The 26,435-nt window shown below is 45.0% G+C and overlaps 1 protein-coding gene across 1 annotated transcript; it reads left to right on the plus strand.

The window, feature by feature from the left end:
* The first annotated feature begins 3,298 nt into the window (after positions 1-3,298).
* On the plus strand, positions 3,299-24,651 carry LOC143770439 (uncharacterized). Its single transcript, XM_077260063.1, has 6 exons — positions 3,299-3,382; positions 3,724-4,026; positions 6,129-6,149; positions 6,441-6,563; positions 6,890-6,945; positions 24,076-24,651. Exons 1-6 carry the CDS (start codon positions 3,361-3,363, stop codon positions 24,124-24,126), a joined length of 576 nt encoding a protein of 191 aa, XP_077116178.1. The 5' UTR covers positions 3,299-3,360; the 3' UTR covers positions 24,127-24,651.
* The last annotated feature ends 1,784 nt before the right edge of the window (positions 24,652-26,435 follow it).

Below are 26,435 nucleotides of genomic sequence, written 5' to 3' on the forward strand. Positions count from 1 at the left end.
ACTTCCGATTCCGGTATCCGATACGCGCCAAGTATCGGAATCCCGGTATCGGAATTCCGATACCGCTAGTATCGGCCGATACCCGATACTTGCGGTATCGGAATGCTCAACACTAGTGGACACATAAAATGAAGCAATCCAGGAAAAGGAAAAAGGAGAAGTTGACAAAGACTCAGAAATTTTATTTTCAAAAGAGACATCGCCTCACAAATCAAGAGTTAATCTCCGTCCAGATGATGCAGAAAAGCGGCTTTGAATTTTGGGTCAGTCTTTGCATTGTCCTTGCTCTACTCTTAAAAAGTAAGTTTTTTTCTTTTATTTCACAAAATCCTACCTGTAACATGTGGGAGCAGAAGTTATGTTATCCTTCTTTGTGATCAGTAAGGGCATGGTACTATCTGATCTAATCCTGGAGATATTAGTGGTGTCAAGTGTGTCATGTCCTCTTGGGAGATCTGGGGGTAGAAGATCACTGTGTATTGTGAATCGCAGATCTTCCATTTAGCCTATGTGTTTGTGTCCCATGTTAAATGGATTTGTTTTCTTTTGGTGCTGAAAAGGTTAACAACCCTTTTTATGGTGGTCAGAAACTTACAGCTCCATTTTCAGCTGCTTCTCATCTGGTCATTACTAGTGTTGAGCATTCCGATACCGCAAGTATCGGGTATCGGCCGATACTTGCGGGTATCGGAATTCCGATACCGAGATCCGATACTTTTGTGGTATCGGGTATTGGTATCGAAACAACATTAATGTAATAATGTGTAAAAGAGAGAATTAAAATAAAAAATATTGCTATACTCACCTCTCCGACGCAGCCTGGACCTCACCGAGGGAACCGGCAGCGTTGTTTGCTTAAAATTCGCGCGTTTACTTCCTTACGTGAAGTCCCGGCTTGTGATTGGTCGCGTGCCGCCCATGTGGCCGCGACGCGACCAATCACAGCAAGCCGTGACGTAATTTCAGGTCCTTCAGGATTTTAAAATTACGTTCTGGCTTGTGATTGGTCGCGTCGCGGTCACATGGGCGACGCGACCAATCACAAGCCGTAACATCATGGGAGGCAGGACACGCGCGCATTTTAAAATGCGCGCGTGTCCTGCCTCCCGTGACGTCCCGGCTTGTGATTGGTCGTGTCGCCCATGTGGCCGTGACGCGACCAATCACAGCAAGCCGTGACGTAATTTCAGGTCCTTCAGGATTTTAAAATTACGTTCTGGCTTGTGATTGGTCGCATTGCGGTCACATGGGCGACGCGACCAATCACAAGCCGTGACGTCACGGGAGGCTGGACACGCGCGCATTTTAAAATGCGCGCGTGTCCAGCCTCCCGTGACGTCACGGCTTGTGATTGGTCGCGTCGCCCATGTGACCGCAACGCGACCAATCACAAGCCAGAACGTAATTTTAAAATCCTGAAGGACCTGAAATTACGTCACGGCTTGCTGTGATTGGTCGCGTCGCGGCCACATGGGCGGCACGCGACCAATCACAAGCCGGGACTTCACGTAAGGAAGTAAACGCGCGAATTTTAAGCAAACAACGCTGCCGGTTCCCTCGGTGAGGTGAGTATAGCAATATTTTTTATTTTAATTCTTTCTTTTACACATTAATATGGATCCCAGGGCCTGAAGGAGAGTTTCCTCTCCTTCAGACCCTGGGAACCATCAGGAATACCGTCCGATACTTGAGTCCCATTGACTTGTATTGGTATCGGGTATCGGTATCGGATTGGATCCGATACTTTGCCGGTATCGGCCGATACTTTCCGATACCGATACTTTCAAGTATCGGACGGTATCGCTCAACACTAGTCATTACCTCTCCCTATAAATCCTGGACAGACCCTCTCTGTCTTGCCAGTTAAAACTTTTCTTCCTAGTTCCTTGGAGATGCTGTGCTGAATAGGAGATCGTTGTTGCTACTGGAGAATGTTGCGTGCTGGTTTTGGGTGTATGCTTTCCTCTTGTCCTATTCCCATTTGATTGGTACATTCCTACCCTTCCCTATATACCTCTCTACCTTTGGTGTGTGTTGCTTTCTTTAATCCGTGTTTTGTCTTTGTGTCTTGTTTACCTTATATTTCTGTCCCATGACTCATGGGAAGATGGAGGGGCAGATCAAGGGTTAACCAGAGCAATGTAAGGTTGGAGACTCAGGCCTCTCTACCACCAAGAGTACCCCCTGGACAGGGATAGTTAGAGTCCCAGTTCCAGAGACAGTTTAAAGACCGCATTTCTTACCAAAGACCGTCACAGCATGTCACTCACACTACTGTCCACCCTGTCTATCTGTTTTAATAATGATGACATCAGAGGTGTTTTGGTAAGAAAAATCTGCTCACACTGCTGTCCACCCTGTCTATCTGATCTAATACTGGAGATACTAGTCATGATGAAGTAAGAAGAGGCTGCTCACACTGCTGGCAATACTGTATATCTGAATGCTGAGAGGTAGCTCTGACCTGGATATTTGTGATACAAGTTATCTCCAGGTCACATTAGTGGAGCTGGAGGAGATCCAGGGTTCCAGTTAGTGAATGCAGGCAAATAATCCATAAAAAAAGCTGGAATTCCATAAAATTGATAACTTTATTGAAATTCCATTAAAAGGCCATCATAGAAAGGCAGAAGTGAACGTTGACACTTTCTGACTAAACAATCTTAATCAATACAATTAAGACTGTTTAGTCGAAAAGCGTCAACATTTACTTCTATTTTTGAGAATACTGATATTCCGGTGAATATGGAAGTTTTTGAAATTACTTTAATTTGAAAAGTATTTTTCAACAAGTCATTCATTCATCTTTCAACAGGTTTCCTGTGTCAGGACATTCCTGGTTACTCCATTGATGTTAAATCTACTGTCAGTGTCCAAGAGGGCCTCTGTGTCACCATTCCTTGCAAATTTAATGCTAGCTCTAAAAATGTGTTCAAGAATTCCAGGGGCTCATGGCTCAAAACTCCTATACTACCAGTTACATTTGTAGCCACTAATGTCAAGTCAAGACATGTCATTAAAGAAAACTTTCATCTTACCGGAAATCCTGATAACGGAGATTGCACATTGACCATAAATATCGCCAAGAGGGAAGACGATGGGACCTATTACTATAGACATGAAGACAGTAAAAATTGGACTCTAAGTTATAGTTTTCAGAATGCCATGGTCAGAGTGAATGTGATCGGTACGTAGATTTAGAAATGTATACTAATACTCAGAAAACCAAAAGTGTCTAAACATGCCGGGAACTGAAAAAACTTTCCACAAATTGTTGCCAATGGTCTTTCTCATGGGACCTATTACTATAGACATGAAGACAGTAAAAATTGGACTCTAAGTTATAGTTTTCAGAACGCCATGGTCAGAGTGAATGTGATTGGTACGTAGATTTATAAAAGTATACTAATACTCAGAAAACCGAAAGTGTCTAAACATGCCGGGAACTGAAAAAAACTTTCCACAAATTGTTGCCAATGGTCTTTCTCAAAACACTTTTAAAATATTTGGATTGAGTTATTGCTAACAACATTTATTGAGTAGTTTAACTAGGGTGTGGTAAATGTACTCCAAGAAGGGGATGAGTCTTGGCTGCAGTGGCTTGTTGTCTGCCATAATAGTGCGAACCTCGCATCTGGCTCATGGTAAGATGCATATGACCTTGCTGTGATGCTTTTTACTCTTTTTACTAATATTTTATGCCCTTTAATAATTATTTTACAGAGTTATTAGATAAACCAGAAATATCTCCTGTGGGAAGGATTGTTGCAGGTGAGGAGGTAACAGTGAATTGTACAAGTCCTGGAAGATGTTCTGGGAAGTCTCCACTTATCACATGGGAAGGAAACATTGAAAAATATGGAACAACACAGACATATGTAGAATGGAATGATGGTGGCACAATGACGTATCACGCCAGCCTCACGTTTATTCCATGGATTGAGGATGATCAGTCTTTACTTACCTGTATGGTGACGTTTGGAAGAAATGTGACCACCAGTAGTAACATCACTTTGCATGTCGTAGGTAAGTTCTATAACTCTTTACAACTGTTACGATAACAATGTTTTTTATTCAGATGCCAAACTTGTATCCAAAATTTTACAATAGGCAGAAATACCAATTAGAATATTGGAGTGAAAAAAATGTTCCCTCAAGGGTATCTCTACTTTTGGTGAATTTATAAGTCTACTAGATTCATACAGAATAAGTCTACATATGCAACTATTTTTTAATGATCCAATGTGCTTAAAAATTAAGTCACTTAGCCCATACAGTAAGCTTGATATAAAAAATTCCTACCATCTCCACTACAGACCTATATGCCTTTATCCACAGAAGAAATTCGGCACTCCATTCTCCTTGGTTTATTACTTTATTAGACATTGATGTGAGCAAATTATATACAGTACAGTCATTAAAGTAACTGACGCTTTTCAGAATACGATTAATTTGTCATAGAACATGACTGAGGAATTGTATTCCGAAACGCGTCAGTTACTTTAAAAACTGTACTGTTTGCCATTTGTGCACATCAATCTCTAATAAAGTAATAAACCAAGAAGAATGAAGTGACAACTTTTTTTTGTGAATTTAACTATTTGCCTGCTCAGGTTGCTGTACACCCAGGATGCGATTGATGCAGGTATGCTGAGCTTTCATTGTTTGTATTTTGTATTTTTTCATGGTTGAAAGCAATGAGCAAACTCTTAGGAAAGAAAAATAAGTGAAACAAATGATGCAAAGGAAAGCAGTTGACTATCAAAGAAAGTGTCACAGTACTGTTGCAGGATATCCTGAGATAAGGGGCTCCATCCCGAACACTCAAGCTAGGGGATGCCCTAGTCTATCCCAGTTTCCTGGATTACCCCAGAGGGTGGAGATGCCAGTGTCACATGCCTTGCTATGGGAAGAGAGACAGGGATAAATGAAAATTGCAATCATACAAAATACACTCTTCAAACAACAGAGTGGTACACATGGGAGGGGAAGGTAGGTAAAACTAAATAGGAGAGGATGAGGATGAACACACAAACTCCAAGTAGAAATCTCCAGAACAACTCTCTATCTATCAATTCTAACCACCAAACAACTCCTCCAACTGCAAACCAGGCAGAATAAACTATCACTGGTAATTTCCAAATGCCAATGGCAAGAATATATACGCCACAATCTTCTGGCACTCTCTGTCAAGGTATCCCCATGACGAAAAGGGAATGAAATGAAAGAAGGTGAATAGATAAAAGTAAAACAGGTGAACAGAAAGGGGAAGAGATTGAAAGGAAAAGGGAGAAGGGAAGTGAAGGGAATGGTACAGAAAAGAGGTGAAAAAATGTAGAACAATGTAAAGGAGGAGTGTTGAAAGCAACAAAAGGATTGAAGAATGGAACAGAAAGAAACAAAGAAGAATGGGAATGAAACATGGTGAAAGAAAGAGAACTAAAAAAAAGTAAAAATAGGCCAAGTGAAGAGATGGATAGAAAGGAAAGCTACTGAGGCAAAACAAAAAAGAGGTGATGGAAAAAAAGATGAGAAAGTGTTGATGGCAACACAAAAGAGGTGGAGGGAATGGAAAAATGTGTAGAGAGGAAAAAGGTTGGGGAAAAAGAATTGAAGGGAAAAGCAAAAGGGATAAAGGAGAGAAAAGAAAAAAGAAATGAAGCAAAATATTTTCAAGAAAAATGGAAGAGGATGAAAAGAATGTAAAGTACAAAGAAAATGGAGAATAAATTAAATTAAAAAAAGTTAATAGAAAAAAGGAGAAATGGAAAAGAATTTAGAGACAAGAAAATCAAATAAATTATAAGAAAAAGAAAGAGAATATGAAAACTAGGTAAAGAAAAATGAAAGGGTATAAAAGTAAAGGAGAAGTATCAGGTACAGGAAAGTAGGTAAATGAAGAAATAAGGAAAAAGAAAATAAATGGAAAGTAAGAACAATATAATAAAATCCTTATAATCTGCACTTATCTTCCAGTATTTTTCTACTTCTATAAATAATGTGTTTTCTTGTCCAGATAAAAATACATTTCTGCAATTACTAGAAGTAGAAAATGTAATTATTTGTAAAAAAAAAAAAAAAAAAAAAACATGTTTATATTTATTTTGCTTCTTTTCCTGCTTCTCCAGGTCAGACGATTTCTTGTCCAGGTAAATATACTTTGTGTGATATTTGTCCTTTCTGTCATTATTGTCCACAGCCAATGTAATTAATATATTAGTTAGTTTATATTTAGTAATCCGTCATGTTCTGCCTAATGAGTGACATGAAATGGGACTCAATCATTCTCTTTGTGATCATCCATGAATCTCTATTATATCCATCACCCATTACACTCTACGTTACATATGACACAAGGTCTCTGCTCTGTTTGGACGGTTCCTTTAAGCAACCAATGATTCACTGATATTTTACTTTCTAATTTTCACCATTTTTTACAGTTTGCAGATCTATGGATTATTTCCTTATCACTGGGATGGTTGTCGGCAACATTATTATCCTGATCTTGATCATTTTGGGGTCATATTGCTTTCTCAAGAAACATGCAGAGAAAAAACAATTAGGTAACAGTAAGTAGTCGATGAGGGATCAGTGACCTTTCAGCAGTCTGCGTTTTGAATAGCTAATCAGAGCACCACAAGAAGACCCCCCCCCACAGACCGCCCCAAAGCACAAGCATATCGTTAACTCAAAACCGAGAATAAAGATTAAACTAGAACCACAAGACAGATTTTATGCCTAGGTATCAGTGTAATCAGAATAATGGCGCCGACCTGACACTGTCTGTAGGTTACTGTAGGACACTTTAAACTGTAGGTATAATTAATAATTCAACCCCATTTGCTAAATGTAAATTTAGAATTGATTCAAATTATTGTCTGTTTTCTAGGGAATGGAACGCATAATTCCAAACCAAAAGAAGACAGAACAGAATCTACTTATCAGGTATTATAACAGCTACTAACAGTTTTAAACAAACCTACGTGAAATCAAATCATAATTCAGAATGTCGCTGTAAGATCAATGCACTGCTTGCTTTCTACTGAACTGTCTCCTTCTTATCGCGAAGGCTGTATGTCACCACACAGAAATGCGTAGGATGGAAATATCCCTTCATTGTACAAGTGATAGATAGATACAGTGGGGAAAATAAGTATTTGATACTCTGCTGATTTTCCAAGATTTCCGACCTACAGAGAACGGAGAGGTCTATAATTTTTATCTCAGGTACACTTCAACTGTGAGAGACAGAATCTTAAAAAAAATCCAGAAGATCCAAATGTATGATTTTTACATAATTAATTTGAATTTTATTGCATGAAATAAATGTTTGCTACAATAGTAAAACAACTTAATATTTGGTACAGAAGCCTTTACATGCAATTATAGAGGTCAGACGTTTCCTGTAGTTCTTGACAAAATGTTTTCCTGACAGTTCTTGACGCCCATTAGAATGTTGAGCTTGGCGATCATCAAGGAGTAAACGTGTGACTGCTCCAGCCCCAGTGTCCTCTTGTCAGAGATTGATGGAGAGTTGCATTTCTGCAACAACTGCAGGAAACTAAATGAGGTGTCTAAATTTGATGAGTATCTGATGCTCTGCATTGACGAACTCACAGAGAAGCTAAGGTCAGCCACATACATCTCAACCCTGGACCTAACGAAAGGTTACTGTCAAATACTCCTCTCTCAAAGTGCCAAGAAGTAGACGGTCTTTTCTACCTCAGACAGTTGCTTTCAGTACACCAGAATGCCGTTTGGGTTGCTATCTTCTAGAAGGCCATGGACTGGATCCTAGACCCGCACAAAAAGTTTGCTGCAGCTTACCTCTATGATATTGTGATTTTCAGCCCAGAGTGGGGAAGTCATCTGCAGAAGGTCCAGACCATGCTGAACGCTCTGAGGAAGGCCAGGTCTACCATAATCCCAAAGAAGTGCGCCAAGGGGAAAAGGAGGAAAAATACTTGGGCTCATAGCCAAGAGAGGCGAAATAAAGCCACAAGTGAAGGTGGAGGTGTAGCGCCCCCACTGCCGCAGGGCCGAGGGGTACCCGGTACCGGGCCTCTGAGTCTCTGCTCTGGGGTTGTCACAGTGGCTAGGCCCGGTCCGTGACCCTGCTGAAGGGGCGTACAGTGAATGATAGATACGGGTAGATGATGGTGGTGGTGGTGCGGTGTAGTGCCGGTCGCAGTAAATAACGAGGACACCAAGTTGCAGTCTCTTTACTGAAGATCTCTGCGTCCTCAGTCTGGAATCCAGATAACCAGGCTGCGCAAGTCCGGCCGGTCCAATGGCACCTCCGGAGTTCTCTTAACAGGTGGAAATCTGTGCCTTCCTTCTAGCGCTAGGTGTTGCGGTCCTTCCCTGCTGTGCTTACGGAAAGTCCCCACAACTGTTGTGTCCGTTTCTTAAGTTCCCTCACAACTCGATTAGATGATGTTCTGCTAATCCTCCGTCCCTCCCTGAAGTTACGGTTGGGACGGCACCCGTTTGACGGGTAGGCTCGGAGCTCTTCAGGGACCCTAGAGTCGCCCCTCTCCACAAGTTGCCCCCCAAGACTGCATAGGTGATTTTGATGAGACAGCCCGCCTTTGACTGACTGTCCTGCCGTTGGTTTAGAGTATTGCTTGAAGCTAGATATTGTAATACTCCCTCGGCGTTCCGGCCGCCGGTTGTGCGCCTCAGTAGGATGTTGCCTCGGTCTTACAGCACGACCCCTACTGGTATTCTCCTTGTTGCTTTGATCTCGTTTCTCACTCAGCACAATCTATCTCGCTTCCAATCCCTCCTTGGGCACCGCCGCTATACTGAGCAGGCACGGTCCCGTTACGTTCGCTCAAATTGCCAAGCCTCTGTCAGGATCCCACCCCTGACAGGGACCCTACCGAATCTTCTCCCACAACACCCTCTGCCACAAGGTTTTTGTTGAGTACAATAACAATAAGCATATTTGAACAGAGCTTCCCTTTATGGGAGGTGAGGACACTTGAACGTTACAAACATGGTTAAATATCATAACAACATGCTATAAATAACTTTTCTTACCCAACTGGGTATTCTACTTAGTACAAACTCTTGAACAATAATTTAACATCGCCTTTAAGGACGTACACTCTGAATCCGCTAAAGACCTTCTTATAATCATATTATAAGGCAATTTAACTTTTACATTCTCCTTTAAATCTGCAGGACCGCCTGTCCTAACGGCACCAGACCTACTGCCTCTCCTTTCTTACAGGACCGCTCCTTTCAGCCCGAGCCTTCTGTCTTTTCAACTACTATACATAGTATAGAACATAACATTACTTTCAGTTTAGGATCAATGAGCCATCTCTATATGGCTCCTAAATGGACTCACTAACTAACCCCATACGGGTTCACTCTCTGTCCTCATTTTTCTATCACCATTATCAAACATTTTTCACAATTAACTTGTTAAATACACATAACTTTCTCATGCAAACATTATCATCACTTTCTTTTTGTCAAGACGTTATCGCTATCTCTCAGTCTTAAAGCAATACCATTTTTAAATGCAACAAGTGAACATCCCCTTTAAGAGGGGACCAAGTCTCTATGAGGTAGTATACCTTCTCAAGCTACCAGTCCATACTCAGCAAAGGCTCCGGTGCGGTAACTTCACAAAGAGTCCTTCTTTAAGTAAAACCAGTAGGGAGCACCTTTAAGAAGGTGCAAACTATTTACAAGCAGTTTGTATCATGCACTGTTCATGATTGCGGCAGTTCTGGAAACTTGTGCAAAACTTAGAAGAAGTAAACAAAACAATAGGGATCCCGGGTCAACAAAGGGATCCCTTTAAAAGTTAACCCAGGACGGGTTTAGCAGCAAACAGTAGACAAACAGTTAAGCAAGGAACTATTTACATTCTCGTGGTATCGAGGTTTATCCTTCCAAGTCTGGAGGTGGCCTCCGTGAGTACTGCTCTCCTCCCGCCACCACATAAAGGGTGTCTGCCCCCTGGATAGGGGTCTGGGTACTCACGGTTCTCCTCGGAGTGATGGTCCACAGACATTTGGCACACAGGGAGATTGGAGCAATGACCGCTGGTCTTGGTGAATCATCGGAGGGTGGTGCTGTCACTTCCGGCTTGTATTTACGCACGTGCAAGGCATACCACCCTTTGTCTCCCCAGTGGCGGGTATACCGAACTCGGTCTCCTGGGTAGAGATCCCGGCCCCGGTGTCCCTCGATGAGGTGCGCCTCCACATCCCTCCGGTTTACAAACACTTCCAAGGCAAGACCGGGCTCCTTAATGAAGCCCCAACCTCCCTGCAGCCGGAAGGTGCTGATCACGCCATAGCGCTGCGGGCCCCAGTTCTCCTCGGCAGTCTGCCTGATCTGGGCTTTAGCTTGAAGGTCCTTCTCCCGCTCTGCCTGTCGCCGGAGCTCCTTCTTGCGGGCCCACTCCTCTTCCTGCTGGCGCAGCTGCTGACGGTATTCCCTCTGGCGGATGACCTCGATACTCTCCCCCTCCTCCTGGGCGTCCCCTGGGAACCCAATCAGGTTGGTGGCGGCCGCGCGGGTCCACTTGAAGGTCACCCATTCTCCCTGGAGCTTCACGGGCTGCTTGATGGGTCGCAGGGGGCTGTCGGCCGTCTGCAGAGTTTCCCAGGGCCTCTCGCATTCAATGCGGCTACACACCCGCCCGGGTGGTCGTGGTGGAGGTAAGTCCACATCCACTAGCAAGGGCCCTTCGATCGCCGCAGCAGGATCGGCGTCGTTACCTGCCTCCGGAGCATCTCCGGTGCCGGTCTCCTCTGCCGTCGGCTGCGGGATCGGTGCCTGGTGCTGGTGCGGCCCCTCGCCGGTGATGGTCTCTCGCTGGCACAGACTCCGGAACTGCCGGCACAGCTCCTCTACCTCCGCCCTGAGGATTTCCTGGTCTGCGCAGCCTGGTAAGAGTTCCCTCGGCTCCCATTGGCAGGGCCTGGTACGGGTCTTCTCCCCCTCTCCTGGGTGACTTCCGCGCTCCATGCTGCCAATCGGATTCTGCCTCGTGGCGTCCAGCGGTTCTTGCTCCTCCCCGTCTGGAGGGCGGCCTCTCTCTCCTCCACCATCCCACACTAGGAGGCGGGCCTTTCTCGTTGATGGGCATATCTTCCGGACATAGTAGTATCTGTGAGGGGCGGGTTCCATCTTCGCGCCACTCTTCCAGGCTATGCCCACGATGACACGCCCCATCCTTCCTGCGCGCCACATAGTACTGTAATGGTGGCGGTTTTGGCGGGGAATGGCGCAGCACAGTCTTTGTAACAGAGTACAGTCCAAGCACAATAAATCACAGTTCCAAGGCACACATGACCTGATTCTTCAGGCTTAAGTAGATCCTGTTCGTGACGCCAAGTTGTAGCGCCCCCACTGCCGCAGGGCCGAGGGGTACCCGGTACCGGGCCTCTGAGTCTCTGCTCTGGGGTTGTCACGGTGGCTAGGCCCGGTCCGTGACCCTGCTGAAGGGGCGTACAGTGAATGATAGATACGGGTAGATGATGGTGGTGGTGGTGCGGTGTAGTGCCGGTCGCAGTAAATAACGAGGACACCAAGTTGCAGTCTCTTTACCTCTTTACTGAAGATCTCTGCGTCCTCAGTCCGGAATCCAGATAACCAGGCTGCGCAAGTCCGGTCCAATGGCACCTCTGGAGTTCTCTTAACAGGTGGAAATCTGTGCCTTCCTTCTAGCGCTAGGTGTTGCGGTCCTTCCCTGCTGTGCTTACGGAAAGTCCCCACAACTGTTGTGTCCGTTTCTTAAGTTCCCTCACAACTCGATTAGATGATGTTCTGCTAATCCTCCGTCCCTCCCTGAAGTTACGGTTGGGACGGCACCCGTTTGACGGGTAGGCTCGGAGCTCTTCAGGGACCCTAGAGTCGCCCCTCTCCACAAGTTGCCCCCCAAGACTGCATAGGTGATTTTGATGAGACAGCCCGCCTTTGACTGACTGTCCTGCCGTTGGTTTAGAGTATTGCTTGAAGCTAGATATTGTAATACTCCCTCGGCGTTCCGGCCGCCGGTTGTGCGCCTCAGTAGGATGTTGCCTCGGTCTTACAGCACGACCCCTACTGGTATTCTCCTTGTTGCTTTGATCTCGTTTCTCACTCAGCACAATCTATCTCGCTTCCAATCCCTCCTTGGGCACCGCCGCTATACTGAGCAGGCACGGTCCCGTTACGTTCGCTCAAATTGCCAAGCCTCTGTCAGGATCCCACCCCTGACAGGGACCCTACCGAATCTTCTCCCGCAACACCCTCTGCCACAAGGTTTTTGTTGAGTACAATAACAATAAGCATATTTGAACAGAGCTTCCCTTTATGGGAGGTGAGGACACTTGAACGTTACAAACATGGTTAAATATCATAGCAACATGCTATAAATAACTTTTCTTACCCAACCGGGTATTCTACTTAGTACAAACTCTTGAACAATAATTTAACATCGCCTTTAAGGACGTACACTCTGAATCCGCTAAAGACCTTCTTATAATCATATTATAAGGCAATTTAACTTTTACATTCTCCTTCTTTAAATCTGCAGGACCGCCTGTCCTAACGGCACCAGACCTACTGCCTCTCCTTTCTTACAGGACCGCTCCTTTCAGCCCGAGCCTTCTGTCTTTTCAACTACTATACATAGTATAGAACATAACATTACTTTCAGTTTAGGATCAATGAGCCATCTCTATATGGCTCCTAAATGGACTCACTAACTAACCCCATACGGGTTCACTCTCTGTCCTCATTTTTCTATCACCATTATCAAACATTTTTCACAATTAACTTGTTAAATACACATAACTTTCTCATGCAAACATTATCATCACTTTCTTTTTGTCAAGACGTTATCGCTATATCTCAGTCTTAAAGCAATACCATTTTTAAATGCAACAAGTGAACATCCCCTTTAAGAGGGGACCAAGTCTCTATGAGGTAGTATACCTTCTCAAGCTACCAGTCCATACTCAGCAAAGGCTCCGGTGCGGTAACTTCACAAAGAGTCCTTCTTTAAGTAAAACCAGTAGGGAGCACCTTTAAGAAGGTGCAAACTATTTACAAGCAGTTTGTATCATGCACTGTTCATGATTGCGGCAGTTCTGGAAACTTGTGCAAAACTTAGAAGAAGTAAACAAAACAATAGGGATCCCGGGTCAACAAAGGGATCCCTTTAAAAGTTAACCCAGGACGGGTTTAGCAGCAAACAGTAGACAAACAGTTAAGCAAGGAACTATTTACATTCTCGTGGTATCGAGGTTTATCCTTCCAAGTCTGGAGGTGGCCTCCGTGAGTACTGCTCTCCTCCCGCCACCACATAAAGGGTGTCTGCCCCCTGGATAGGGGTCTGGGTACTCACGGTTCTCCTCGGAGTGATGGTCCGCAGACATTTGGCACACAGGGAGATTGGAGCAATGACCGCTGGTCTTGGTGAATCATCGGAGGGTGGTGCTGTCACTTCCGGCTTGTATTTACGCACGTGCAAGGCATACCACCCTTTGTCTCCCCAGTGGCGGGTATACCGAACTCGGTCTCCTGGGTAGAGATCCCGGCCCCGGTGTCCCTCGATGAGGTGCGCCTCCACATCCCTCCGGTTTACAAACACTTCCAAGGCAAGACCGGGCTCCTTAATGAAGCCCCAACCTCCCTGCAGCCGGAAGGTGCTGATCACGCCATAGCGCTGCGGGCCCCAGTTCTCCTCGGCAGTCTGCCTGATCTGGGCTTTAGCTTGAAGGTCCTTCTCCCGCTCTGCCTGTCGCCGGAGCTCCTTCTTGCGGGCCCACTCCTCTTCCTGCTGGCGCAGCTGCTGACGGTATTCCCTCTGGCGGATGACCTCGATACTCTCCCCCTCCTCCTGGGCGTCCCCTGGGAACCCAATCAGGTTGGTGGCGGCCGCGCGGGTCCACTTGAAGGTCACCCATTCTCCCTGGAGCTTCACGGGCTGCTTGATGGGTCGCAGGGGGCTGTCGGCCGTCTGCAGAGTTTCCCAGGGCCTCTCGCATTCAATGCGGCTACACACCCGCCCGGGTGGTCGTGGTGGAGGTAAGTCCACATCCACTAGCAAGGGCCCTTCGATCGCCGCAGCAGGATCGGCGTCGTTACCTGCCTCCGGAGCATCTCCGGTGCCGGTCTCCTCTGCCGTCGGCTGCGGGATCGGTGCCTGGTGCTGGTGCGGCCCCTCGCCGGTGATGGTCTCTCGCTGGCACAGACTCCGGAACTGCCGGCACAGCTCCTCTACCTCCGCCCTGAGGATTTCCTGGTCTGCGCAGCCTGGTAAGAGTTCCCTCGGCTCCCATTGGCAGGGCCTGGTACGGGTCTTCTCCCCCTCTCCTGGGTGACTTCCGCGCTCCATGCTGCCAATCGGATTCTGCCTCGTGGCGTCCAGCGGTTCTTGCTCCTCCCCGTCTGGAGGGCGGCCTCTCTCTCCTCCACCATCCCACACTAGGAGGCGGGCCTTTCTCGTTGATGGGCATATCTTCCGGACATAGTAGTATCTGTGAGGGGCGGGTTCCATCTTCGCGCCACTCTTCCAGGCTATGCCCACGATGACACGCCCCATCCTTCCTGCGCGCCACATAGTACTGTAATGGTGGCGGTTTTGGCGGGGAATGGCGCAGCACAGTCTTTGTAACAGAGTACAGTCCAAGCACAATAAATCACAGTTCCAAGGCACACATGACCTGATTCTTCAGGCTTAAGTAGATCCTGTTCGTGACGCCAAGTTGTAGCGCCCCCACTGCCGCAGGGCCGAGGGGTACCCGGTACCGGGCCTCTGAGTCTCTGCTCTGGGGTTGTCACGGTGGCTAGGCCCGGTCCGTGACCCTGCTGAAGGGGCGTACAGTGAATGATAGATATGGGTAGATGATGGTGGTGGTGGTGCGGTGTAGTGCCGGTCGCAGTAAATAACGAGGACACCAAGTTGCAGTCTCTTTACCTCTTTACTGAAGATCTCTGCGTCCTCAGTCCGGAATCCAGATAACCAGGCTGCGCAAGTCCGGTCCAATGGCACCTCTGGAGTTCTCTTAACAGGTGGAAATCTGTGCCTTCCTTCTAGCGCTAGGTGTTGCGGTCCTTCCCTGCTGTGCTTACGGAAAGTCCCCACAACTGTTGTGTCCGTTTCTTAAGTTCCCTCACAACTCGATTAGATGATGTTCTGCTAATCCTCCGTCCCTCCCTGAAGTTACGGTTGGGACGGCACCCGTTTGACGGGTAGGCTCGGAGCTCTTCAGGGACCCTAGAGTCGCCCCTCTCCACAAGTTGCCCCCCAAGACTGCATAGGTGATTTTGATGAGACAGCCCGCCTTTGACTGACTGTCCTGCCGTTGGTTTAGAGTATTGCTTGAAGCTAGATATTGTAATACTCCCTCGGCGTTCCGGCCGCCGGTTGTGCGCCTCAGTAGGATGTTGCCTCGGTCTTACAGCACGACCCCTACTGGTATTCTCCTTGTTGCTTTGATCTCGTTTCTCACTCAGCACAATCTATCTCGCTTCCAATCCCTCCTTGGGCACCGCCGCTATACTGAGCAGGCACGGTCCCGTTACATTCGCTCAAATTGCCAAGCCTCTGTCAGGATCCCACCCCTGACAGGGACCCTACCGAATCTTCTCCCGCAACACCCTCTGCCACAAGGTGTTGCCTGGCTCCAACCCAGTCAGCGTTCTGTCTAACTTTCTGCCCGACCCCCAGTTTACCCACAATAGTGGGGAGTGGCCTAGTGAATAGAACCCTTAGCTCCCCCCAGTGGCCCGGCTGTGAAATGTATTGGTGTCTGTGATACCTGGTCAGATGAACTCCTTCAGTGCCATCAGACGTACCATAGCTCCCCTTAGTGGCGGAGCCACAGTACTGCAATGACCAGGACTCTGGGGCGCTGCAGAGGCAATCCAAAATTGGCACAACCGGTCTCCAAGAAACAGATTCTGATGTTTCTGAGAAAGATGGGATACTATAAGAGATTAATCGGCCATGTTTAGGGCTAGGATGATTGAACAGCTGTAGAGTGGTTGGGAGGATGTTCAACACATCTCCTCCCCAGGGTGGAGTCCAGAGAATAAATACACAGCCTTCTGGCTCATTACAAGGTGGGGTGTGCCTGGAGATTTTTTAAATATTGTTTGTTTCCTGAGTGGGGGAATCCCCTCATCAAGACCTACTGTGTCATTGGTTTTGTTTTGTTTTTCTGTTAGGCCAGAAAGGCCATGTTAATGCTGATAATCCTGCCCTGCTTTATGCTGTACCTAAATAAACCAGTGGAAAATTTAAAGAGACAACCTTACTGTGTCTTCCTCTGTGAGGAGCCAAGTGATCCAATCTACAACTGTGGGAAAGCTTGCAAAATTGGCAATGTTTCAGATACTTATTTTCCCAGCTTATTAACCACAAAATATCTGTTCAAAGTGACAATGGCACTTCCAGAAGCTATATAAACACAACGCAAACTGCAACTGCAATTAAAGAGTCAAATGAAGGTTTGAGTTTTAAGAAGAGGTCCATATTAAAATTTCCTTTATTGATACAAAAAAATTAAAAACATAATTGTAAGCAGAGATTGTCATGTAGGGGACGTTGTCCAGACAAAAAAAAAGGTAACAAGGGAGGAGGAGAAATTAGTATTATCATACTATTCAATACATCTCTGTTTCCTGATTCAATTTTAGTTTCCAAGTAAATGGCAATAAACCAAAGAATACACAAAGTGCACTGTGATGGTAAGGAATTAATAAAAATAGGCAAAATTACTATGATTCTACAGTGTGTGGATAAGGTAAGTCAGAAAGGTATGGTGGAAATAAAAGGGAAACGCACCAATCTTAATTATGTTCAGAGTTGTGCTAGTATGCTGCAAAGTGCAGAGTAACAATATAGATATAGATCAGTGTGTTACACCCCAATTCATGAGATTATAGGATCACACAAAGTGAATGCAGTAGGTAAAGAGTCATAAGTTATTAATGCCTGGAGTATTGATAAAGCGATCTGTGCCAAATTTACCTTGGAGAGGTTGTCAGTAATTTCTAAATGGGAAGTAATAGCCACAGCATCCCCTCACCCCGACGCACGTTTCTCCAGAAGAAGCTCATTTCTCTGCCTCCCTATTTACCTTTTTTTGTCTGGACTGCATCCCCTACATGACAATCTCTGCTTACAATTATGTTTTTCATTTCTTGTGTCAATTAAATGAAATTTTAATATGGATAGCTTCTTAAAACTCGACCTTTCATTTGAACGGTGCTTGCAGTTCACATTGTGTTTATTTTCACAACTGTACATACACATATAACAATTAAATGAGTTTCCCTCAAGGATGAGACTGAACTGCGATAGACTGTGTTATAGCTAGATAGAAAGATAGATAATAAATAGATAGTGTTAAGTGTCGAGATCCTGCCGCTGCACAGGTGGAATCTCGAGCCATGTCCTCTGCGGTCTCCCATTCTTCCTCAGCCGCAGAGGTTTCTGCACATCAGAGACGTCGGTCCCAGCGTTGTGCTCAGGCTAATGCTGTGGGTTTGGTTGCTGCTGCCTTCCCAGGTCCAGATATAGCAGCCAGCATTAGTCAGGGGTGAGCAGACACTCCTGGGACTAAGTCCTGCTTTTGGCATTCTGAGCATGCCCTTGAGATGACCACTCATTGGTGGTCGGAGGTCACATGCTCAGGTCCTCAAGCTGCTCAGATTGGTCCAGTAGCAAGGTTCCGGAAGACTGCAGCTATAGGAGGTTCGCACAGCAGCTAGTATATTCCAAAATCGTGGAGTGTGTGCAAGCATGTATGTCTCTGGTGAAAGCTCCTAATGATCCCCTACCCTCGTGTTGTGCTTGTGTCTGGGTGATTGGAGTATAGAGACAGCGCCTAACTAGTGGCATCGATAGCTAGCACGACGCCATGCGCTCACGTTGCACAGACCCAATTTATAGCATCAGTTAGTGGCATTTGCCAGTGCGACGCCGTGTGCACTCAGTGTGCTAAATTCAGTCAGTTGTGCCCTGTGTCAGCTAACAGGGTACCGTGCTCATATTTGTATTACTTTGCAGCGGCTCTGTGAGTTCGCCGCAGTTTACCCTGTGTGACAGCCAACCGTGTGTATTCAGTGCTACACTGCCATATTGTGTCCACCATTACTGAGCAGCAGTTACCTGTTGTGAGCTGTGTTTCTGGGCTCCCTCTGGTGGTCACTAATGGTACTGTGTTAGGCATGTCTTGTTGCAGGCCTGAGCTCCAGCTGAGTCATTAAGCAGCGGGTGTTCCCTATTTAGGTCTCCTCTGGACTCAGTCTCTTGCCTGGCATCGTTGTATCCAGTCCCATATGGTCTCCTCCGGATTCCTTTCAGTCTGTCTCATGCAAGAAAAGCTAAGTCCGTTTTGAATACTTTGGATCATTTGCATTTTTCAGTGTTTTTGTCCAGCTTGCTTAATATGTGATTTTCTGGCTCGCTGGAAGCTCTAGGGGGGCTGATATTCTCCCTCCGCACCGTCAGTCGGTGTGGGGGTTCTTGAATATTCAGCGTGGATGTTTTTGCAGGGTTTTCTGCTGACCGCATAGTTCACTATCTATTTCCTGCCTATCTAGACTAGTGGGCCTCACTTTGCTGAATCTAGTTCATCTCTACGTTTGTGTTTTCCTCTTGCCTCACCGTTATTATTTGTTGGGGGCTTTCTATATCTTTGGGGTTCAATTTCTCTGGAGGCAAGTGAGGTCTTATTTTCCCTCTAGGGGTAGTCAGTTCTCCGGCTGGCTCGAGACGTCTAGAACCAACGTAGGCACGTTCACCGGCTGCTTCTAGTTGTGTGTTAGGATCAGGTATGCGGTTAGCCCAGTTTCCACCTCCCTAGAGCAGTATTTATGTTTTTTGGTTATCTTGCCGGAATATCAGAGATCCTCTACCACTGGGATCATAACAGTATGCCAGGCCTAAAGAAAATGTTTATTGCATCGCAGAAGCGGGATTAAAAAGAAGTTCTGAGTTTTTGGGGGGTTTTTTGTGTTGCTGCAGTTTGCCTAGCTTCTTCCATCCCCTTTTACTCTGAGTGGCTGGAGCTCTGCTGCAGATATGAATGTCCAGACTCTGACTTCTAGTGTGGATCAGCTTGCTGCTAGGGTGCAAAGCATTCAGGATTTTGTTATCCATAGCCCTATGTCTGAACCAAAAATACCTATTCCTGAACCATTTTTTGGAGATAGATCTAAGTTCCTGAATTTTAGGAATAATTGCAAATTGTTTCTGTCTCTGAAACCTCGTTCCTCTGGTGATTCCGCTCAGCAAGTTAAGATTGTTATTTCCTTCTTGCGCGGCGACCCTCAAGATTGGGCCTTCTCTCTGGCGCCAGGAGATCCTGCATTGGTGAATGTTGATGCATTTTTTCTGGCACTTGGTTTGCTTTATGAGGAGCCTAATCTTGAAAATCAGGCTGAAAAGATGTTGCTGGCTATCTCTCAGGGTCAGGACGAAGCTGAGGTGTATTGTCAAAAATTTCGGAAATGGTCCGTGCTTACTCAATGGAATGAGTGTGCACTGGCCGCAAATTTCAGAAATGGTCTTTCTGAAGCCATTAAAGATGTGATGGTGGGGTTTCCTATCCCTACAGGTCTGAATGATTCAATGGCTCTGGCCATTCAAATTGATCGACGTTTGCGGGAGCGCAAATCTGTTAATCCTTTGGCGGTGCTGTCTGAACGGTCACCTGATTCTATGCAATATGACAGAATTCTGACCAGAGCCGAGCGACAAAATCATAGACGTCAAAATGGGTTGTGTTTTTACTGTGGTGATTCAACACATGTTATCTCAGCATGCTCTAAACGCTTAAAAAAAATTGTTAATCCTGTCGCCATTGGTACTTTTCAGCCTAAGTTTATTTTGTCTGTGACTTTAATTTGTTCATTATCTTCTTACTCAGTTATGGCTTTTGTGGATTCTGGTGCTGCTTTAAGTCTTATGGATTTGTCGTTTGCCAAGCGCTGTGGTTTTGTCCTGGAGCCTTTGGAAATTCCTATTCCTCTTAGAGGAATTGATGCTACGCCATTGGCAGAGAATAAACCTCAGTATTGGACGCAAGTGACAATGTGCATGACTCCTGTACATCAGGAGGTGATTCGTTTTCTGGTACTGCATAAAATGCATGATGTTGTCGTTTTGGGTCTGCCATGGTTACAGGCCCATAATCCAGTTTTAGATTGGAAAGCTATGACTGTGTCTAGTTGGGGGTGTCAGGGGATTCATGGCGATTCTCCATTGGTGTCTATTGCTTCTTCTACTCCTTCTGAGATCCCTGAGTTTTTGTCAGACTTTCAGGATGTATTTAATGAGCCCAGGTCCAGTGCCCTTCCTCCTCATAGGGACTGTGATTGTGCTATAGATTTGATTCCTGGTAGTAAATTTCCTAAGGGACGACTCTTTAATTTATCTGTGCCAGAGCATGCCGCGATGCGGAGTTATATAAAGGAGTCTTTGGAGAAGGGACATATTCGCCCATCCTCTTCTCCTCTTGGTGCAGGATTCTTTTTTGTGGGCAAGAAAGACGGGTCTTTGAGACCTTGTATAGATTATCGTCTTCTGAATAAGATCACGGTTAAATTTCAGTATCCTTTGCCATTGTTGTCTGATTTGTTTGCTCGGATTAAGGGTGCCACTTGGTTCACCAAGATAGATCTTCGTGGTGCGTATAACCTTGTGCGCATAAAGCAGGGAGATGAATGGAAAACAGCATTTAATACGCCCGAGGGTCATTTTGAGTACCTGGTGATGCCTTTTGGACTCTCTAATGCTCCTTCTGTGTTTCAGTCCTTCATGCATGACATCTTCCGGAAATATCTGGATAAATTTATGATTATTTATCTGGATGATATTTTGGTTTTTTCTGATGATTGGGAGTCCCATGTGAACCAGGTCAGGATGGTGTTTCAGGTTCTGTGTGAGAATGCTCTATTTGTGAAGGGCTCAAAATGTATCTTTGGGGTACAGAAGGTTTCTTTTTTGGGTTTTATTTTTTCCCCTTCTACTGTGGAGATGGACCCAGTCAAGGTCCGTGCCATTCATGACTGGACTCAGCCCACGTCTGTTAAGAGCCTGCAGAAGTTCTTGGGCTTTGCTAATTTTTACCGTCGTTTTATCGCTAATTTTTCTAGCGTGGTTAAACCTTTGACGGATATGACCAAGAAGGGTTCTGATGTTGCTAATTGGTCTCCTGCGGCCGTGGAGGCCTTTCGGGAGCTGAAGCGTCGGTTTACTTCAGCGCCAGTCTTGTGCCAGCCGGATGTCTCTCTTCCCTTCCAGGTTGAAGTTGATGCTTCTGAGATTGGTGCAGGGGCCGTTTTGTCGCAAAAAAGTTCTGATGGCTCCGTGATGAAGCCATGCGCCTTCTTTTCAAGAAAATTTTCGCCTGCTGAGCGGAACTATGATGTTGGTAATCGGGAGTTGTTGGCTATGAAGTGGGCATTTGAGGAGTGGCGACATTGGCTCGAGGGAGCTAAGCATCGTGTAGTGGTCTTAACTGATCACAAAAATCTGATTTATCTCGAGTCTGCCAAGCGCCTGAATCCTAGACAGGCTCGTTGGTCGTTGTTTTTCTCTCGTTTTGACTTTGTGGTCTCGTACCTGCCTGGTTCGAAGAACGTGAAGGCTGATGCACTTTCTAGGAGTTTTGTGCCTGACTCTCCGGGAGTCTCGGAGCCGGCTGGTATTCTCAGAGAGGGAGTGATTTTGCCTGCCATTTCCCCAGATTTGCGACGAGTGCTGCAGAAATTTCAGGCTGATAGGCCTGATCGTTGCCCACCAGAGAGACTGTTTGTCCCTGACAGATGGACCAGCAGAGTTATTTCTGAGGTTCATTCTTCGGTGTTGGCGGGGCATCCTGGGATTTTCGGTACCAGAGATTTGGTGGCTAGGTCCTTTTGGTGGCCTTCCTTGTCGCGGGATGTGCGTTCTTTTGTGCAGTCCTGTGGGATTTGTGCTCGGGCTAAGCCTTGCTGTTCTCGTGCCAGCGGGTTGCTTTTGCCCTTGCCTATCCCGAAGAGGCCTTGGACGCACATTTCCATGGATTTCATTTCGGATCTTCCGGTATCTCGGAAGATGTCTGTCATCTGGGTGGTGTGCGATCGTTTTTCTAAAATGGTCCATTTGGTGCCTTTGCCTAAGTTGCCTTCCTCCTCCGATTTGGTTCCTTTGTTCTTTCAGAATGTGGTTCGTTTGTACGGCATCCCTGAGAATATTGTGTCTGACAGAGGATCCCAGTTTGTGTCCAGATTCTGGCGATCCTTTTGTGCTAAGATGGGTATTGATTTGTCTTTTTCGTCGGCTTTTCATCCTCAGACTAATGGCCAGACCGAGCGAACTAATCAGACGTTGGAGACTTATTTAAGATGTTTTGTTTTGCTGATCAGGACGACTGGGTTACCTTTTTGCCACTGGCCGAGTTTGCCCTTAATAATCGGGCTAGTTCTGCCTCTTTGGTTTCACCCTTTTTCTGCAACTCTGGTTTTCATCCTCGTTTCTCTTCGGGCCAGGTTGAACCTTCTGACTGTCCTGGGGTTGATTCTGTGGGGGATAGGTTGCAGCGGATTTGGAACCATGTGGTGGACAATTTGAAATTGTCACAAGAGAAGGCCCAGCGTTTTGCCAACCGCCGCCGCGGTGTGGGTCCCCGACTTCGTGTTGGGGATTTGGTTTGGTTGTCTTCTCGGCATGTTCCTTTGAAGGTCTCCTCTCCTAAGTTCAAGCCTCGCTTTATCGGTCCTTATAAGATTTTGGAAATCCTTAACCCGGTGTCTTTTCGCTTGGACCTTCCAGCGTCATTTGCTATTCATAATGTGTTCCATAGGTCCTTGTTGCGGCGGTACGTGGTGCCTATGGTTCCTGCTGTTGAGCCTCCTGCCCCGGTTTTGGTTGAGGGCGAGTTGGAGTACGTGGTGGAGAAGATTTTGGATTCTCGTATCTCTAGATGGAGACTTCAGTATTTAGTTAAGTGGAAAGGCTATGGTCAGGAGGATAATTCCTGGGTTGTCGCCTCTGATGTTCATGCGGCTGATTTGGTTCATGCCTTTCACGCTGCTCATCCTGATCGCCCTGGGGGTCTTGGTGACGGTTCGGTGACCCCTCCTCAAGGGGGGGGTACTGTTGTGAGCTGTGTTTCTGGGCTCCCTCTGGTGGTCACTAACGGTATTGTGTTAGGCATGTCTTGTTGCAGGCCTGAGCTCCAGCTGTGTCATTAAGCAGCGGGTGTTCCCTATTTAGGTCTCCTCTGGACTCAGTCTCTTGCCTGGCATCGTTGTATCCAGTCCCATATGGTCTCCTCCAGATTCCTTTCAGTCTGTCTCATGCAAGAAAAGCTAAGTCCGTTTTGAATACTTTGGATCATTTGCATTTTTCAGTGTTTTTGTCCAGCTTGCTTAATATGTGATTTTCTGGCTCGCTGGAAGCTCTAGGGGGCTGATATTCTCCCTCCGCACCGTCAGTCGGTGTGGGGGTTCTTGAATATTCAGCATGGATGTTTTTGCAGGGTTTTCTGCAGACCGCATAGTTCACTATCTATTTCCTGCCTATCTAGACTAGTGGGCCTCACTTTGCTGAATCTAGTTCATCTCTACGTTTGTGTTTTCCTCTTGCCTCACCGTTATTATTTGTTGGGGGCTTTCTATATCTTTGGGGTTCAATTTCTCTGGAGGCAAGTGAGGTCTTATTTTCCCTCTAGGGGTAGTCAGTTCTCCGGCTGGCTCGAGACGTCTAGAACCAACGTAGGCACGTTCACCGGCTGCTTCTAGTTGTGTGTTAGGATCAGGTATGCGGTTAGCCCAGTTTCCACCTCCCTAGAGCAGTATTTATGTTTTTTGGTTATCTTGCCGGAATATCAGAGATCCTCTACCACTGGGATCATAACAGTTACCATCCCTGCACGGTGGACCCCAGGGTTCGAACGCACCTTATTATCATCTTTACACTTATTTGGTGCATTCCACCAGCCTAGATAGATAGATAGATAGATAGATAGATAGATAGATAGATAGATAGATAGAATCTGAGGAATATTGCAATTATGATTGAAAATTGATATTTGAAAACAATAAACATTTGTTTTGAAGGACCTAATGGGACAGCAGGACAATACCTACTACAACATAAGGATGCAATGATTTGAAGATCTTCGTGTTCTACAAACCAGTTTGCTCCCTCATTGCTTCACAGAACTAATTTTTTTTTCATAAAATCTATCTAATTTTATTTAATAAAACCAGTACAGTGTCAAAAAACGATTATTTTCGTAGGTGGACTTAAAAATCTTATACGCCATGAACTATGTCAGAAAGGCTTAATAAAATGGGAGTAAAGGATGAGTATAAAGAGAAGAAGCTGAGAAGCATATCATTTGATATCATAATTTAGGGCCTTTTTTGGTGCTAAACTTACCGGCGTGGAGATCTCCACACCGGTTAGTTTAGCACCAAAATAGGCCCTATGGTTCACAACGTATAAGATTTTTAAGTCCTCTACGAAAATAATCCTTTTTTGACATTGTACTGCTTTTTAGAACCACTGTTTCACTTTTTATCCCATCTTTATATAAAATATTTGTTTTTAATGTCTCTTTTACTTGTTTATCCAAACCATATGCATATATTTTAAGTTTAAGATATTAATAAAGTGTCAGTTTTTATTATACTGCATGTTTTACTCCTAAACCTACCATAATATTATTACAGTCATTTACTTATCTACATCTATCTAGCTACCAATAATGCCATAGATCGCAGAGGACCATGCATGGCTTATAAGTCTCCTCACGCTTGGTTTTTCACTCTCTACAAGGAGAAACATTACCCTTTAGATCCCTGAGACATGTAGAAGAATTCCAAAATTGTGACCACATTAAGTGACACAGGTCAGATTTGTAAAATTGAGCTTTGGAGCTTTGTCACTGAGGGTTTTATCACAGTTCATTGTGTTACTTGTCCATAACGTTATACAGTATGTGCATGATGGACTGTCATAACCTTTCTGGACCCACAGATGGAGCCAGATGACTTGTGTCTGCAGTAAAGCTTCATAATCATCTGACTCACCGATCAGACTCCAGGACAAATTAGCCAATACATGGCACTTACAAGAAAATTATATTAAAACAATTTCCTTTAAAATATGCAAGAAATGGTCTTCGGCTGAAGTTTTTGGTGTTTACTTACTCAATGTGGTATTACTTAAGTCAGTGAGAGATATGTTTTCATCTCTCCTGAAAAATCTCTTTTACCAAACAATTCCCCAAGGGATATCTTTTTTTTCACATTTCTCTACATGTATGAATAAATTGACAACCAGGTGTTACCATCTCAAAGGGGTGTGGCATTGAAACTATCAACACTGATTGGATAGTGTCAGACTGCAGATACACCACCACTGTTGGTAACACCCAGTTGTCAGTTTATTCAGAAATTGTCTAAGAGTAGAAATAACAAACTAATGACATAACAGACTTTTCAGAAAGTTTTCTGGTTCGGAAAAACAGGCAGAAATGACACAATATGCTTTTTTTCTCAATGGTAATTAATCTTGCTATGACTTGGAGTTTCGAGACAGAAAGAGAGTTTGAGAGAGAGAGAGAGAGAGAAAGATTTTTTCAAGATAAAAAGTTTGGGTCTCCCTTGTTTTCAATGGGTTTCTTTAAACTAAAGTTTGGGTTGGAACCGGAATCCAAATTTCCACAAGTCGGCTCATCTCTAGTCCTTATGTCAGATTTTACTATCCAAAAAAGATATATACAAGACAGAATCGTTTTGTCCTCCAGAAACGAAGTGCTAAAAAATCCATCAAATGTACCCAAAAAATTGTGTCAAAAAAAGGACAAAAGAAGCTGTAAAAAATTAAAAAAAATATTGATTTTGGAAAATTACAGCATAAGCTAAATTTTTATTTTACGAAGTTTAATTTTTATTTTGAAGCAGTTGGAATAATGAACAAAACAATAAAAAACATATAAGACATAGAAGATAAGTTTGATATCACTGTTATTTTACTGAGCTGGAGAATCTTACTGCTAGAAACAGGAGCTGCGCTTAGGGCACCGTTGGCTATAATGCAATAGTAAAAGGACATAATTAACATTCTTAAAAGAGCAAAGAACTAGATCCTATATAATCCAAGAATTCCAAAATTGCTTCTCAGACTTCTTCAGACGAATAGAAAAATCATCTAAAGAATTTCTCAAGCAAGAATATCAACATCTAACCTTAAATTTTCAGCTATCTAAAGGTTCTAAATCAGCATCAGTAACCTTTGTTTTCTTTATTGTGGTTCTTGCAAAATGGATTTACTCTATAGGGATAATTTCTTTAAAAGGTCCTTGAATATCGAACAAATTGTTCACTTTTGTTGAGTAACAAGTGAAATAGATAATCTGCAAATAACGATCACTTGGGGTTTAGTTTGTTAGTTAGAGTTGTCACTGGTG

Source organism: Ranitomeya variabilis, chromosome 4, assembly GCF_051348905.1.
Source record: "Ranitomeya variabilis isolate aRanVar5 chromosome 4, aRanVar5.hap1, whole genome shotgun sequence".
In the NCBI taxonomy this organism is placed as follows: domain Eukaryota; kingdom Metazoa; phylum Chordata; class Amphibia; order Anura; family Dendrobatidae; genus Ranitomeya; species Ranitomeya variabilis.

Coding starts and splice junctions, on each gene's coding strand:
- LOC143770439 (XM_077260063.1), top strand. CDS start 3,361: ATGGTCAGAGTGAATGTGATTG. Junction 6,150..6,440: donor TCAGACGATTTCTTGTCCAG/GTAAATATACTT, acceptor CATTTTTTACAG/TTTGCAGATCTATGGATTAT. Junction 6,946..24,075: donor GAACAGAATCTACTTATCAG/GTATTATAACAG, acceptor TTTGTTTTGAAG/GACCTAATGGGACAGCAGGA.